A 14832-nucleotide genomic window follows, 5' to 3' on the forward strand; every position below is an offset into this window, starting at 1 on the left:
TTCTGGGGCCAGGGATCAAATCCAGTGCCCTGTGCATGCTGGGTAAGTACTTTAACACTGAGGTTGCATCCCTGCCAGGACAGGAGGAGTCTAATGAAGGAGGGAGGCTAGGGGCTTAGAGAAGGGGCCTGGGTTCAGATCAGGCCTTAGATCCGCTGCTGTTGTCCCCCTACCACCACCACGTGACCTAGTAGCAATGAGAGACAGCTCTTCCCATGTGATCGTGAGGGCTCGAGGTCAGAGCCCCAGAGTCTACATGAGACTGGGCGTGGTGCAGCAAATCTGCCGTCCTATCACTCATCAGTGATGCAAGCAGAGGGAACAGTTCCTGGGTGCTCCCAGGACAACCTGAAGTCTACAGATGGAAACAAGAGAGCCTCTTTCCGATAAGGTAGAACACAAGGACTGACCCCTGAGGTAGTCCCCTGACAGGACTGACCCCTGAGGTGGTCCCCTGACAGGACTGACCCCTGAGGTGATCCCCTGACAGGACTGACCCCTGAGGTGGTCCCCTGACAGGACTGACCCCTGAGGTGGTCCCCTGACAGGACTGACCCCTGAGGTGATCCCATGACAGGACTGACCCCTGAGGTGGTCCCCTGACAGGACTGACCCCTGAGGTGGTCCCCTGACAGGACTGACCCCTGAGGTGGTCCCCTGACAGGACTGACCCCTGAGGTGATCCCCTGACAGGACTGACCCCTGAGGTAGTCCCCTGACAGGACTGACCCTTGAGGTGGTCCCCTGACCCTTGTGTAAGCGCTGAGGCACACCTGCCTTCCCAGACACCAACCCGTGCCAGCACACACATCATATGTACAAGACTAAATGTGCATGTATGACTGTGTGTGTGTGTGTGTGTGTGTGTGTGTGTGTGTGTGTGTGTGTGTGTACCTGCGTGGTAGCTATTGCTGTCTATATTCCAAATCTTGCTCATTAATCCACTGTTAAAACTAAGACTTTAAATCTCTGAACTGGCGTAGAAGTTATTAGGTAACTCGATGAAAACAGGAAACACTTTATAATTATACAGCCTAGCGATCCTCATTTCTATTCATTTTTGTAGAGCTTTTATTTGCCTTTCCAGCAATTAGTCTTTTCAGAAGGAATAATCCTCGCCAACTATAGCAAATCATAAACTACTAAAAAAAAAAAAAAGATTGGAGAGAGCTCTGCCGAGGAGATAATAATTGCTGATAATTTTGAGTGTTCGCTCCATGACTGGCAGCACCATTCCACACACCTTCTACTCACTGGCTATGTAATCTGTACAATAGCCCGTGTGGTAAGGGCTGTGGGATCAGCTCTATAGACGAGGAGCCTAGGAGCTCTTTACAGCCTGCAGCAGAGGGCAGGAGCCAACGCCTTGAACCACTGGCCCCTGCCAATGTTGCATCCTCCTGTGGTCAGTATTTTGCAGGCCTGTCTATAGCAGTGCAATGCACCATCTTCCTGTAAAAAACCTAGAGTCCAAATGTTAAGTAGAAGTTTGTGGAGACAGTTGGGTGTTTGGCAGCAGGGTGGGAGTTCTGGGCTCTCTGCCTAAGACCCTTGCTAGCTTCTTGGTGAGCACCACTTCTCATGGGGTAAGTTCTTCCCTCTAAGCCGTTTAGCTGATAAATAGGTCAGTTAACCTTTTTTCCAGACAAGGAGCATCTCCATTCTTTAGGCTCTTGGTCCCTAAATGACATCCTCACTCCCTACCCGCCATCACCCCATGAAATTATACCTAGTTCCCATGAGTTGGACACAAGGGTGTTATGAATCACACATAGGCTACATCTTTGTTTGTTTGTTTGTTTGTTTGTTGTTTTCTGGTCTTTCATTTTGTCTTGTTGGTTTGTTTGGTTTTTTGGAGACAGGATTTTTCTGTGTGGCCTTGGCTGTCCTGGACTCTATGTGTAGACCAGTCTGGCCTCAAACTCACAGAGATCCGCCTGCCTCTGTCTCCCCGAGTGCTGGGATCACAGGTGTGCACCACCACTGCCCAGTTCATAGGTAGCTAGGCTCATTCATTGTGGTGTGGATCAGTTAGTTGGACTGTCAGAGACCAGCCTTATTTCCAGAATCTGTAAGTTCTTAGAAGACGCTTCAAGGCACCCCTGTGCACTGACAAAAAAAATCCTTCCTGGATAGCGCTGGTCTTAGGAAGCCTTGTCTAAGCTGTGCATGTGCTGAAGTCCAGTGGGCGGTGTCGTGATGCTGACATAGCATGATGTATCCTATTGTTTCTCTCAGGCTGAGCCACAGGAAGATGGCTAATCATTCATCTATACAAAGACTCCTTTCAACTTGATGGACTGAAAAGGTCCAGCAAGTGCTCATGCTGTTGGCTTTTGTGTGCTTATAGATGATCCCTGGAAATAGCAAACCCAGGAGGAAAATTATCATCAAAGTGATCGCACTAAGAAACCCATTTAAACATGAGCAGAGCAGAGAGATTTTTAAATGTACTTAACCACTTAGCAAACCCCAGCTTTTCATCAAAGTCTCCCGTGTTCTTGCTTTCCTGTTGAATCAAATCAAATCTGTTAAGAAAGGCAGCAGTGAAACTGGGCACCCTCATTTATTGCCCCAATTACAACATTCATCCACAGGTGGTGAAATATAGCCTCAAGGATAAAAAGCAGTGAACATTAGTGTGTGTGTGTGTGTGTGTGTGTGTGTGTGTGTGTGTGTGTGTGCACATTCATATGTGCAAATATGGGCACTATTCCATGCATACATAAGATCAAAAGACAGCCTTGAATGCCAATCTTTACCTTCAACCTTGTTTAAAATGCCTTCTTTGGTTTGTTGTTGTTGTTGTTCCACTGTGTGTGCCAGGCTAGGTGGCCCGTGCACTCCCAGGAAATGCTCTTGTCTTTACTTTGAATCTCTGATTAGGAGTGTAGTGACAGATGTTTGTGCTACACACACATGACTATTTTACATGGGTCCTAGGGATTCGAACTCTGATCCTCAAGCTTGCATGGTAAGCACCTTTACCCACGGATCCATCTCTCCATCCTGTGGTGTTTAAAAGCAACATAAATGTGACATTGCTCGCAATTAAGAAGATAGAGAAATATCACCTAATCCAAAAAGTGATCTGTGATGGACAGATGGTCACACGCTTGGACGCTATGTCACAAACAGAAGGAGAATGACGGGTGAGGATAGGAAAAGGGAAAACCAGGGAAGCCGAGGACAGAGACTGAGGAGACGGTGATAGAGGGAGAAAGAAGAGGAGCAGGGGAGCTGAGAAGCTGGTTCGGTCAGGAAAGCACTTGCTGTGCAAGGATGAGGACCTAAGTACAACCCCCAAGCCCCAAAAGCCACACGAAAGGCTGGGTGTGATGGACTCTGCCGTGAGCCCTCCACTAGAGAGATGAAGGGAGATGACTCCATGCAGCTCGCTTCCCAGCTGCTCTGCCCAGCCTATTTGGTGAGCTACAGGCTAGTTAGAGACTCCTGTCAAACACAACGTGCATTGGGGCTGGCGATGTGGCTTGGGGTTTAAGAACGTAGACTGCTCTTGCAGCGGACCCCAGTTCAGTTCCCGGCACCCATGTCGGGCATCCAGAATCCCCTGTAACTCCAGCTCCAGGGGACCTATCGCCCTCTTCTCAGTGCCATGGACAAGGGCACTCAATGCAAACACCCATATGTGCACACACATATATGCATAATTTTAAAGCTTTTTAAAAAACTTAAATAAAAGATGGATGGCCACCCACGGATGACAGCTAAGATTGTCTTCTGGCTTCCACACACAAGAGCACATTTCTACATTAGCTTCTGTGCACGAGCACACATACACACACACATGTGCATGCTAGCACGCACTCAAGCACATACATACCCGCTCACATATGTGTGAGGACACATCTACACATACACAAATAAAAAGAGAAGGAAAAGGAGGATGAGGAGGGAGAGAAGACCAAAGAATCTCAGGAGACAATTTCAAAAGCCAAGAAATTCAAGATAGAAATGAGGAGAAAGGTCAGGTGTGATAGGAGGGGCCAGGGTGGTAGGCTCAAAAATCTGGAAAGGTGAGGCAGAAGGATTGTGAGTTCAAGACCAGCCTGGCCTACACAGTGAAACTCAGCTTTAAAAAGGAAAACAGGTGCTGAGTGTATTCAGTGATACAGCAGTGGCCTGGCCTAGCACATACAAGAATATGGATTTGGTCCCTAGTACTGCACGAAATAAATGAAATAAAGCTGGGTTTGGTGGCCCACACTTTTAACCCAAACATCAGGAGAAAGAGGCAGGCAGACTTCTGTGAATTCAAGACCAGCCTCATCTATACAGTAAGTTCCAGGCCAGCCAAGGATACATAGTGAGACCTTGTCTCAAAATGGTGTGTGTGTGTGTGTGTGTGTGTGTGTGTGTGTGTGTGTGTCCACACCCCAGGGCTGAGGTTACCTATCCTGGCATCTGAGCTGTTATGGGGACTATGGTGGTGTTTGCCATCACCGCCCTTTGAAAACCTTCTTTGTTAGCAAGAGCCTGTCCTTGGCAGGAAACAATTTCCTTTTCAAACCTAGAAATTTAATTTTTCAATGGGAGCTTATTTTCCAAGGGTCTTTATTAAATTCATTTCTTTAAAGCCTTCACCATCTCTTTAACTTTGCCACCTAAATCTAAAAGTCCTTGTGATAAAGCAAAGCTCCCAGTGGCCTTGCTTTGAGTCTTCTAGAATTTGCTGCTGCCTCGTTTGACAGCACCTGGTCGTTAGGATCGAAATCCCAGCATGTATCTTAGTTTCAAATTCCCCTTTCAGAACTAAAGTAGATGTCTGTTACAGTGCAGCTCACCATCATGAGACTTCTGAACAAGCAGACCTTCTGGTTCAGGCTACCTCTCCTAACATGGAGTAAGTGAGGTGCATCCTTACCCAAGCAGCTCGCACAGGAATCAAGTCCAGGTTTTGTGCACCTGCTGTAGCGGGCAGCTTGCTTCAGGCATAGAGAGCACTCTAGCCCCTGCCAATGACTCCTGCTTTGGGTGGCTGTATCCTTCCCCTTTGGGCCCCTTTAGACATCTCTGAAATATGTAGAGAGGGTTTTTTTTTAAATATACTTTTCTTTACCTGGAAAAGGCAAAACAGAGACGGTCTTCTTTTTTACTAGGTATCAGTTATGCAGACCTATCTAGAATAAGTCTTTCCTGGAGAGATTGAAATCTGAGTGAGGTCATAGGCTCGCCAGGTCACACTTCAGCCTGCGTGGCTTCACTAACCCTGTGCACTTAATGGAGCCACCCTGGCCTGCTTTCTTCCTTTTAGTGATGTGCAGAACAGGCAGGCCTTGGTTACTTTACAGTTGCTGTAATAAAATACCCGGGCTTAAACCACAGAAAGAACAAAGGGTTTGGTTTGGTCTGCAGTTCAGGGTGATATAGTCCACCACGGCAGGGAAAACACGGCGTCAGGAGCAAGAGGCTGGCTTGTCACAGTGCATCCACAAAGAGCTCACAGGAACTGAGGCTGGGCTACGATGCCTCAGGACTCACGCCCGGTGACCTGCTTCTTCCAGCAAGGTTTTATCACTTAAAGGTTCCACAGTCTTCCCAAACAGTGTCACCACCTGGGGACCAAGTGTTCACACACATGAGCCTACAGACGACCTTTTACATTTAAACCTCAGGTTATAACCAAAGTGCTTCCTAGGACAGTATATGGGATGAGATCAGCACATGCAAGGGCCGCAGCACATTGTTCATATCACAACAATGTCTCGTATTTTGTCTCCATCCCCAAACTCGCTTCTACCCGTCATCGATTTTTGCATGTTCAAACCCCGGGCGAGCTCAGCAAATTCCTAAAGAGACTGAAAAAGAAAATGCTTTTTCTGACATGCAAAATGGTTTTCAGCCCCTTAGTTGCTGCTCTTCTGTACAATATTTAAGAAAAAAAAATGTCCGACTTGCAAAAAAGGACGATTGATGTTAACACAGCTGGGAGAGCTACAGAAAAAAAGCAGTTGCAGAAAACGGCATCTGTAGGCATTGTCCCCTCTCCCAGGCAGAAGAGCAGGCTGAGAACACTAAGGCAGTTAGAGCTGTGTGCCTAACAATCAGAAATGCTGAATGCAGTCATGTAGCCTCGCCTTCCCTACTTATCAGCTCCTCGCAGCTAAAAATGGGGGTGGAGAGGGAATTTTCCCCCCAGCTGCTTCTCCATGCAGAAGGAACCTTGAGTTTGTGAACACATTTGCAACCCTCCGTGAGTCCCCATCCCTCTACTGTCTCTGAAAGTATGATAAGAGATGATGTGGCTGATAAGAATCCCCTTCTCTTAATTTCCAGCAATTGTTTAAGCCTCGACTTCAGTGGTTCTCAACCTGTGGGTCTCGAGCCCTGTGGGGTTGCCTATCAGATATCCTGAATAACAGATATTTCCATTATGACTTACTGCAGTAGCAAAATTATAGTTAGGAAGTAGTCACAGAAATAAGTTCAGGGTTCGTGGTCACCACGACATGAGCAGCTGTATTAAAGGGTCACAGCATTAGGATGGTTGGGAACCACTCTACTTGCTCTCACTGTTCTCCTTCAACGCCACACCCACCTACACTCTGGTCCAGCATTTTGGGGAAAATAAACACATGATCCTCTTAAACTATAGTAGGGAGAGGCTACTGTGGGAGGGATGGAGAGGAAGCCAGGATATGGAAATAATAACCGGGTAAGAGCCGGAGAGGCAGCTCAGTGGCTTAAAGTGATTGCTGCCCTTGCAGATGGCCCAGGTTTGATTCCCAACACTTGCAATCAGGTATCTTACAACCATCTGTAACTCTAGCTCCAGGGGGTCTGACAGCCTCTTCTCAGACACCTGTACACACACTACATTCACAGACACACACACACACACACACACACACACACACACACACACACACAAGCAAAAATAAATCTTTAAAATGAAAAGGATAACTGAGGAAAAGTTAGCATTGATTTCCCCCAAAGTTTCCCTATCCTAAAGACTCTGTGCTCTTGTTTCCAAAGAACACCCCAGATTATGAGAGCAAGAAATTTGAATTTTTTATTTGCAAACTACATATTCATAGTTGAGAAATATAAAATCCATAGCAATCCAAGTGCTGGTCTTGAGTCTTACAAATCAATGCAACCGCACTGCAATGTCTTTCTATGTGGGGATGAAGGCTAAGACAACTGCTGCAAGGCTGTCATCTTTTACGAGGCTCCCATCTGCTTTCTAACTCGACTTCCTGTTCCAGATCCCACACTGGATGGGGTGACGGACAGACCAATCTTAGACTGCTGCGCCTGTGGAACTGCCAAGTACAGACTCACGTTTTATGGGAACTGGTCCGAGAAGACTCATCCGAAGGATTACCCTCGTGAGTACAGCAGCGACTTTATGGGTCGGGAAAGCACATGGCTGAGGCTTCTGTCTCATCATGGGGTCCTTAGGCTGAGCTCTAGCAGGTCTGCTCATTATTCTCCACTGAGCTTTGAAACTTGCACCCCAAGAAAGTAAATTCATGGACACCTGCAGACACAGTCCTAGTCTGCTCCTAGATCCTTTGTTGTAACATCATTCTACCAGTTTTATTTGTGGTTCTTTTTATCTTCCAGCCAAACCTTTTGTAGCCCCAGTCCTCCTATGACAAATGTACCCGTGTTCTAGAACAGACTATTTGTTAGAGATAACTGGCCAAGGGATTCTCTTGGCTCCACAGACAGCGTAACAATTACTCAGCACCCTTAACCACAGTAAGGTGTTAGCCATGAATTGATACACAATCTCCCTACTGGTCCTAGACTTCCCCCCCTCTAATGCCGCAGGACACCAGACTCAAAGCAGCGTTATCAGGGGGCCCCAAGCTTGCTGCGTGGGGAGCACGCCCTAAAATAGGACGCTCCCCCAATTCCTTTTAGGCAGACAATTGTCTCAGCAAATTCATAACGAGCCAGGCACTGTGCTAAGCCTTTAAAAATGACAGCGAGCAAGAGAAAAGATACAGTGCAGGGCGCCATACCATTTAGGGACTGTGGGGAAAGAGACACTAATCAAATTATCACATAAAATTTGTTGCTGAGAGTAGAGGGCTTCCCCATAATTATTAAGCATGGTTTCTGATGGTGTGTCCTGGACTTGGAAAATAGCTTGTTCTGTGGGTAAACTTCCTGAAGATCAGAGAGAAGTCACCATTTGTCCAGAGTGGAAAATGTGCAATATTCCTGTCTTTGCTTTGTGTTTCCTTTAAGACCTGGGAGAGCTGGTCCTCTGTAGCCTTGGGAGGCAGCATGGCTGTGGGTGGCGCTGGGCATATTGTGTCTGGCCATGGTCTTTTTGTTCTTAGGCATTTATTTCACTCTGAAGTTACCACAGCTGGGGAGAACCGCAGAAATAGGAGAGAGAAGAGATTAAAAAGAGGGACTGGGGCCAAGTTCTTGAAGGAAAAGGAGAAACGGGCACCTAGTAGAGACTTAAGTAAACCCTGGGTATATCTGAACCTCCCTGGTGCCCAACCAGCACAGCCAAAGGGCACCCCAACATTGCTGGCCAGATCAAGAGGCTTATTGCTTAATTTAACCCACATAAGGTCAAAGTTTCCTAGCTTAAGAAGAGCCTCTGGCTAAGCCATCCCTTGGACTCTAGAATTCGGCTGGGCGGGAGATCTGTGTGGATACATCCAGCCTATCTGCCTGGGAGAGGCACTGAGAGCCAGAATGCTGCAGGGAAATGTCCTACGGTGTCCTCGCTAACAGAAGAGATAAAATGTAGGGGCCATTACTCATCTTTTCTGTTCCTAAGGAGGTTTTCTCATCACTATTTGGCCACTGTTGTCTCCAAGAATTTAACTGGTGGGGGGAGGCCACCAAATCATTGTTTCTGGACCTCCAGGGCAAACCACATACAAACCTACAGAGACTTTCTATAGCGCTGCTGAGAGCTTTATAAATACAGCAGATATGTGTCCCCGATTCCTGGGACTGCCCCATTGTCAGGCGTCACATCACAGAGCCAGGATGTGCCCTAAATTTTCTGTTGGAAAACTTTCATCATCAAATACAGAGCAGTATTTACCACGGATTGGAATTAATTCTTTGGGACGTTTCTTCCCCCACAAGAATGGCAGCTCCTCTGGGATAAAAGCCTGGACTTGCTCTTTTTGAGTCCTTGGAGGGCAAAGGGTGAACTTGGATACTTGAAGGACTGGAGCCACTGGGAAGGACACAAGCAATGTCAGTGACGGCTTCTACTAATCTAAGCTGCAGGGATAATTCTGCCTTGATAACCAGCCCTGTTGTCAGCCCAGAGAAGCTTCCTGACAACAAACTGCCAAGTGCCAAGTCCCTTGTCCCTTTTTAATTAGTCATCCAAAATGCCACTTCCCAAGCAGGGATCTTGGGACAGTGGTCCTCGGCCTCTTCAGTCTCTGCATCCTTTTACCATGTTTAAGAATCACAAAGAACATCAATGCGCTTTTGTTAAATCTCTCAGTGTTTACCTTAGAACAATAAAAGCTGAGAAATTGTTTAACTACTTATTAATTTTTAAGTAACATATAGTAATAATAAACACGTTGCATGTTTAATAAGTTTATCACATGCTAACATAAAAAACATATATTTTATGAAATGACTGTTACCAAAAAAATAATAATTGTGAAAAAGATGTCACTGTTATAGATTTTTACCAGTCTATAGTGTCTAGATTAGTAGAAAACGCATGGGCTGTCACTCACTTTTGTTTCTTCATTCAATCTATTGATTTACACTTTTGTTAAAAGTACATGAAGAAAATTCTATCCCACACATGTGTAGCTAGAAAAAAATTATGTTTAGGAGTATACTGGAGAGATTGCTCAGTGGTTAGCACTTGCTAACCTCACCAAGGACCTGGGTTTGATTCCGTGTACCCACAAGACATGGCTCACAGCAATTTGTAACTCCAGTTCCAGGGAATCTGACACTTTCTCCTGGTCTCTGCTGATGCCTGCACACATGTGGGGCACTTACAGATGAGCAAGCCTACACACATACATACACGTGAAAATAATTTTTAGAAGAGTGTTTTCATAATCTTTCCCGATACTTCCAGATAATCTTTGCTGCTATACCACAAACTGCCTCAAAGTCTACAAATAGTAGAGTTTTGTTAAGTCCAGTTACAACGTGGAATACGAAAGCGTGCCAATGGGTTTGTATTCTGTGACAAAAAGTCACTGCTTCCCTTCTGCTCTGGATGGAACTTTACAAATGCATGATTGTGCAGCCCCGATGCAGACCATTAGGAAGCACCGGCTTATTGAGAATCACAGATCTTCCAAATGCCACGACTTCACAATACGAAGATCATATCCATTCCTAGGAAGACAGTGCCCATCAGGAAAGTGGTGGGAAACTGGGAAGCTATCAAGCTCATGGTAACAGCTACACGTTTTCCAAGACACCAATTTTTGCTTGAAAACTCAGATTGTATTATTGGCAACAGATACTGTCAGTTGTTTTCCTTGAAGTGACAGACTTGCTTCATTTTTTTGAGAAAAAAAAATGTCTACCAAATTCCCAAGTCTGAATAACCATAATTTGCCTGTCATTTGTTCTTTCAAGTAAAACTGTTTTATGAACGTACAAAGTGGCTAGTCTGACTTGCACCTCAAAGAATCACTAAGTCCATTTCCTGAGGACAATCAGAGCCTATAGAGCAGAGCTGCTTTGCATTGTATATTGCTTTTTACGTTCCCCAATTAGTCGCTCTGAATGATAAGCTGTGTGTTTGTCAGCAGAAACTTCAAATGACTCATTTTTCTGCTACATGAAGGACCCTCATGTGAGACTGAGTCTTCTGTTGTCTACTGTGAATGTGCGGCCCTGAGGAAGATACCAGCTACTAAAACTGGCCCGCCTTCAGGGCCAGCGTCAGCATACCACAGCAAGCAAATAACGTCTTCGCTTTGCTATGAAATCGTTTTAATCTCTCAGCTTCCCTGAAAGGATCTTGGGGTTCTCAGGGGTCTGTGGGCCACCCTTTGATAGCCTCTGCAATGGGGTAAGAACACCAACTTGGTGTTCGGCCCTCAGGTGTCTTTGAGTCCGTCACCTTCGAGGATCACAAAGAATGCCACATGGAGAACTGTACAGCACCGTGCGCCTTCAGCCATAGTGAGCCGTGTCTGTAGGTATCTCTTCTCAACCATTGTACAGAATGGTTTCTTCCAAATGCTGCTTCTGGGGTCCTCTCCATGGGAGAGGTCTGCATTCCCCTCTCTGGGAGGGAATAGATAATGGGATAGCAGAGACGAAGGCTGGAGAATGCACCAAAGAGCTTCTGGCATTCCTCCTCTCTGGGAGTGTCAAAATCTCTGCTGGGCATCTGGAAATTGTGGAATGTAGGTGCCTTTTATAATCTATTTTACTTTGGTTTCTTAGCCCTCTTATGTCTTCTCCACCCCAATCCCTTCTGGTACCTTCCAACCCTGCCTCCCCCTACCCTAGGTAGGAGAGAAAGAAGGGGCCCTCTTTAGACTTAGTTCCTTCTGATTAGGGTCGCCGGGTTCTTTGGAGCTAAGCTCAGCTGTCAGGATACCCAGCCAGCAAACAGCCAACAGCCAATGCAGCAGCAGGACAAACCCACAGCAGCCTTCTTCCTCCTGAGGCTCCTTTTCCTGTATGTGCTCTGGCCTTTGTACCCTCTCAGAGTCTTCAAAGCTCAACGATCTCATCTGACAAGGACCACACCCTTCCCAGAGCCACAAGACACTTATCGGCTGTGGGCAAACTGAAAACTACCCCATATCCACATGGGATAACATAACCGGGTTTTTAAGGAAACTGAAACTTTTACTAAAGTGGCATTTATTCAAAGCACTCCCAGTGAAGAAGCTCTTTAAATACATTTTAAGGTAAAACATGTAAATTTTACCTCTTAATTCTGTAAGTGAAAGTCTTGGCACACACACAAAAAAGGGAGCATTACAAGCTCCAATGGCCAGGAAAGATGTGAACCAAAATCAAAGCTCTGAGCAGATACTTCTCCTTTTTCTTTCCTTGGGGTATGTCATGAAGCAGTCAGTAGTCGGAGAGCGCCTTTCCTTGGGTACTGTCAAGAGATGAGCGCTTTTCTTTCCTCTGAAGTCAAATTGAACATCAGTGTACAAAGTGTCTTCCAGTGTGAAGTCAGTTGATCCTAAACGCTGTGCCATCCCACCTGCTGTTCTGCAGACAGCCAGACTTAGAAGCCGAGAGAGAACATGGCCAGGTTTGCTGAATTTGAACACCATTCCTGAGATCCACTTCAAGCTCCAAAGAGTCTGTCCTAGGCATTGCGAGACTGCCACTCCCATCTGTGGGAACTGTAGGAGCCACTGTTTCCCAGGACAAGGTGACCAGGCCTATAAGCATGTCTTGAGAGCTGGACACGTGCCCAGTGCTCAGAGTTGGGAGCTTCCTACCAGATGCTAAGGCTCTTTAATTGCTAGCTCTGTGGAGATCCTGAGTTCTTGACAAATGCTTCCATCCTGTAGATGGCTTGTCGTCTCCCCTAGAGCAGCCATGACGCATAACTCCCTTCACTTTGGACATAATATCAGTTAATGCTGTTTGACAAATAAATATTGAAGAATATTTTCCCATAAGCAAGTTTATAATTTGATGATACACTGGTTAAATATTAATATGTTCACTGACAAACAATATCTATATATTTGAAGTTAATTTTACAGTGACATTCAGCCATCTTCTCCATTTGGTCACTTGCTTAAGATAATTATGTCCAACTCCAGGAAAAACTACCAAACTAATGTTAACTTGATGGCTCTTACTATTTTTAATCTTTTTATTCATCTAGTTATGTACAAAGTTTCTACATCATGTCCAGCTCATTGAATCATAACTTTATGATTAATTTCCTCTCATAGTTACAAGTCCTAATCTTGTCTTATTTCAGACACGTCATCTCACTGTTCTTTTATTGGCCACTAATCTGACATCAGGACTCCTGCAAACAGAGAAAGAACTGGAATTATTAAATTATTTACATGTGGTTTTCAATAGTCTATAAGCACTGCCTTCAACTTCATCACATCCCCATGCAAGAGCAAGTAATTTCTAGGTCTTGGATCTCCTTATCTGATGTTAGCCTCAAACCTACCCATGTCTATTAGAAACTGAGAGATAGCAGATGCTACCTGTGAGAATTCATAGCCAAGCTGGGAACCCCAAGGAAGAGGGGAAGGAAGGATTGTAGGAGCCAGAGGGGTTGAAGACACCAGGATAACATGGCCCACAGAATCTACTAAGGAGGGCCCATATGGGCTCACAGAGACTAAAGGGGCCATCATGGAGCCTGCATGGATCTGTGCTAGGTCCTTTACAGAGAGGTTTGATTGCTTAGCTTGGTGTTCTTGTGGGACGCTTAACAGTGCAAGTGGCGGGGGGGGGGGCATCTTTCTGACTGTTTTTGCCTGCTCTTGGGACCCTTTTCCTCCTACTGGGTTGCCTTGTCCAACCTTGACGTGAGGGTTTGGCCTACTCTTGTTGTTCAGTTCATATCCCAGGGAGGCCTGCTCTTTTCTGAAGGGAAATGGAGGAGCAGTTAGTCTGGGGGGGAAAGGAGGTCGGGGGAGGTACTGGGAGGAGGGAGGGAGGAGAGGTTGTAGTCAGCATGTAGTGTATGAGAGAAAAACAAAAAGAAATTGATAGCTTGGGCTTGGTGGCTCAAGCCTGTAATTCCAGGCTTGGGGAGGCAGAGGCAGGTGGATCTCTGTGAGTTCGAGGCCAGCCTGGTCTGCAAAGCAAGTCCAGGACAGCTAAGGCTACACAGAGAAACCCTGTCTCGAAAAACCAAAACAACAACAAAAAGAAATTGATAATTGGAAAGAGTTACTCACATACACTTAGTGATTTTCACATAAATTTCTTCATTGGTTGTTGGTATAAATGAGTTCTTTTGTGTCTAGTTTTAGAATTTTACTTCTTTCCTTCACAGTCACCCGGGCCCAGGTTTCACACTCCTTATCAGACAACCATGATGAAGGGAAGAGCTTTCTCCTTCATTTCCTGACTAATCTGGATTGCTTTTATCTAGTAAGCTTTGTTAGCTACTTAAATAATAGCATTGTTATCTCTCTCCTAACTTGCATACATCTGCTTTTATGCATCCTATTAACTTCTGTGTCGTTTGGATGGTCCTTTTGTTCGGTTGGTAAATTTCCATATTGTTTACTTTATGTGCTGACTTCCCTCCTTTCTGTGTTTTTGTTTTTATTAATTATTAATGCCCTTGAGGCTGTGAATTTTCCTTAGTTGGTCTCTGAGCCCTTCCCTGAGGTCTTACTACAGACCTCTTACATCCACTGTTCTCTTGGTAAAATGCTTTTGTGCATTTTTATCTGCTGGACATAGATTTTAATTAGTGGAGTATTTCTAAATTTCTGAGAGGCTTGGGACTTTATATTTGTATTATTGTTCTTGGTTTTGTCTCTTTATTTTGCTTTGATCATTGAGCGTGTGCTACATAGCCCCTGCTTGCTGTGTTTATTGTTGGCTTATTTAATAACTCAGTGCATGTTTGCCTTGGTAAGCTTTGTTCCTTACTCCTCCTGGGCACTGAGCACCAAGGGATGCGCTCTTGCCCACACAGTGCACAGCATCACTGGTCCAGGTCAGGCCCCTCTCACACTATTTGCTTTTGATCTTGTTCCACTTATGCCATCATTACTGTGATTAGCCATGCTATTTTTTTTATTTTTCATTTTTATACGTTCTGATTATCCTATCTTTCTGTTCCTTTTTTAATTTTATACATCTTTTTTACTTTCTATTACCCAGTTATGCCTTCTTCCAGTTGAAAAGCTCACCAAGGCAGGG

General features: G+C 45.3%; 1 protein-coding gene across 1 annotated transcript in view; it reads left to right on the forward strand.

Moving 5' to 3' along the window:
• SPON1 (spondin 1) overlaps positions 1-14832 on the forward strand; it is a 284780-nt gene that overhangs the window by 124145 nt on the left and 145803 nt on the right. The window contains exon 5 of the mRNA XM_084772987.1: positions 7230-7352. Coding sequence (XP_084629113.1) covers positions 7230-7352 — 123 coding nt within the window. The remainder of the gene's footprint in view (positions 1-7229; positions 7353-14832) is intronic.

The sequence above is a fragment of the Acomys minous genome, assembly GCF_964271855.1.
Source record: "Acomys minous genome assembly, chromosome: 2".
NCBI classification, from domain to species: Eukaryota; Metazoa; Chordata; class Mammalia; order Rodentia; family Muridae; genus Acomys; species Acomys minous.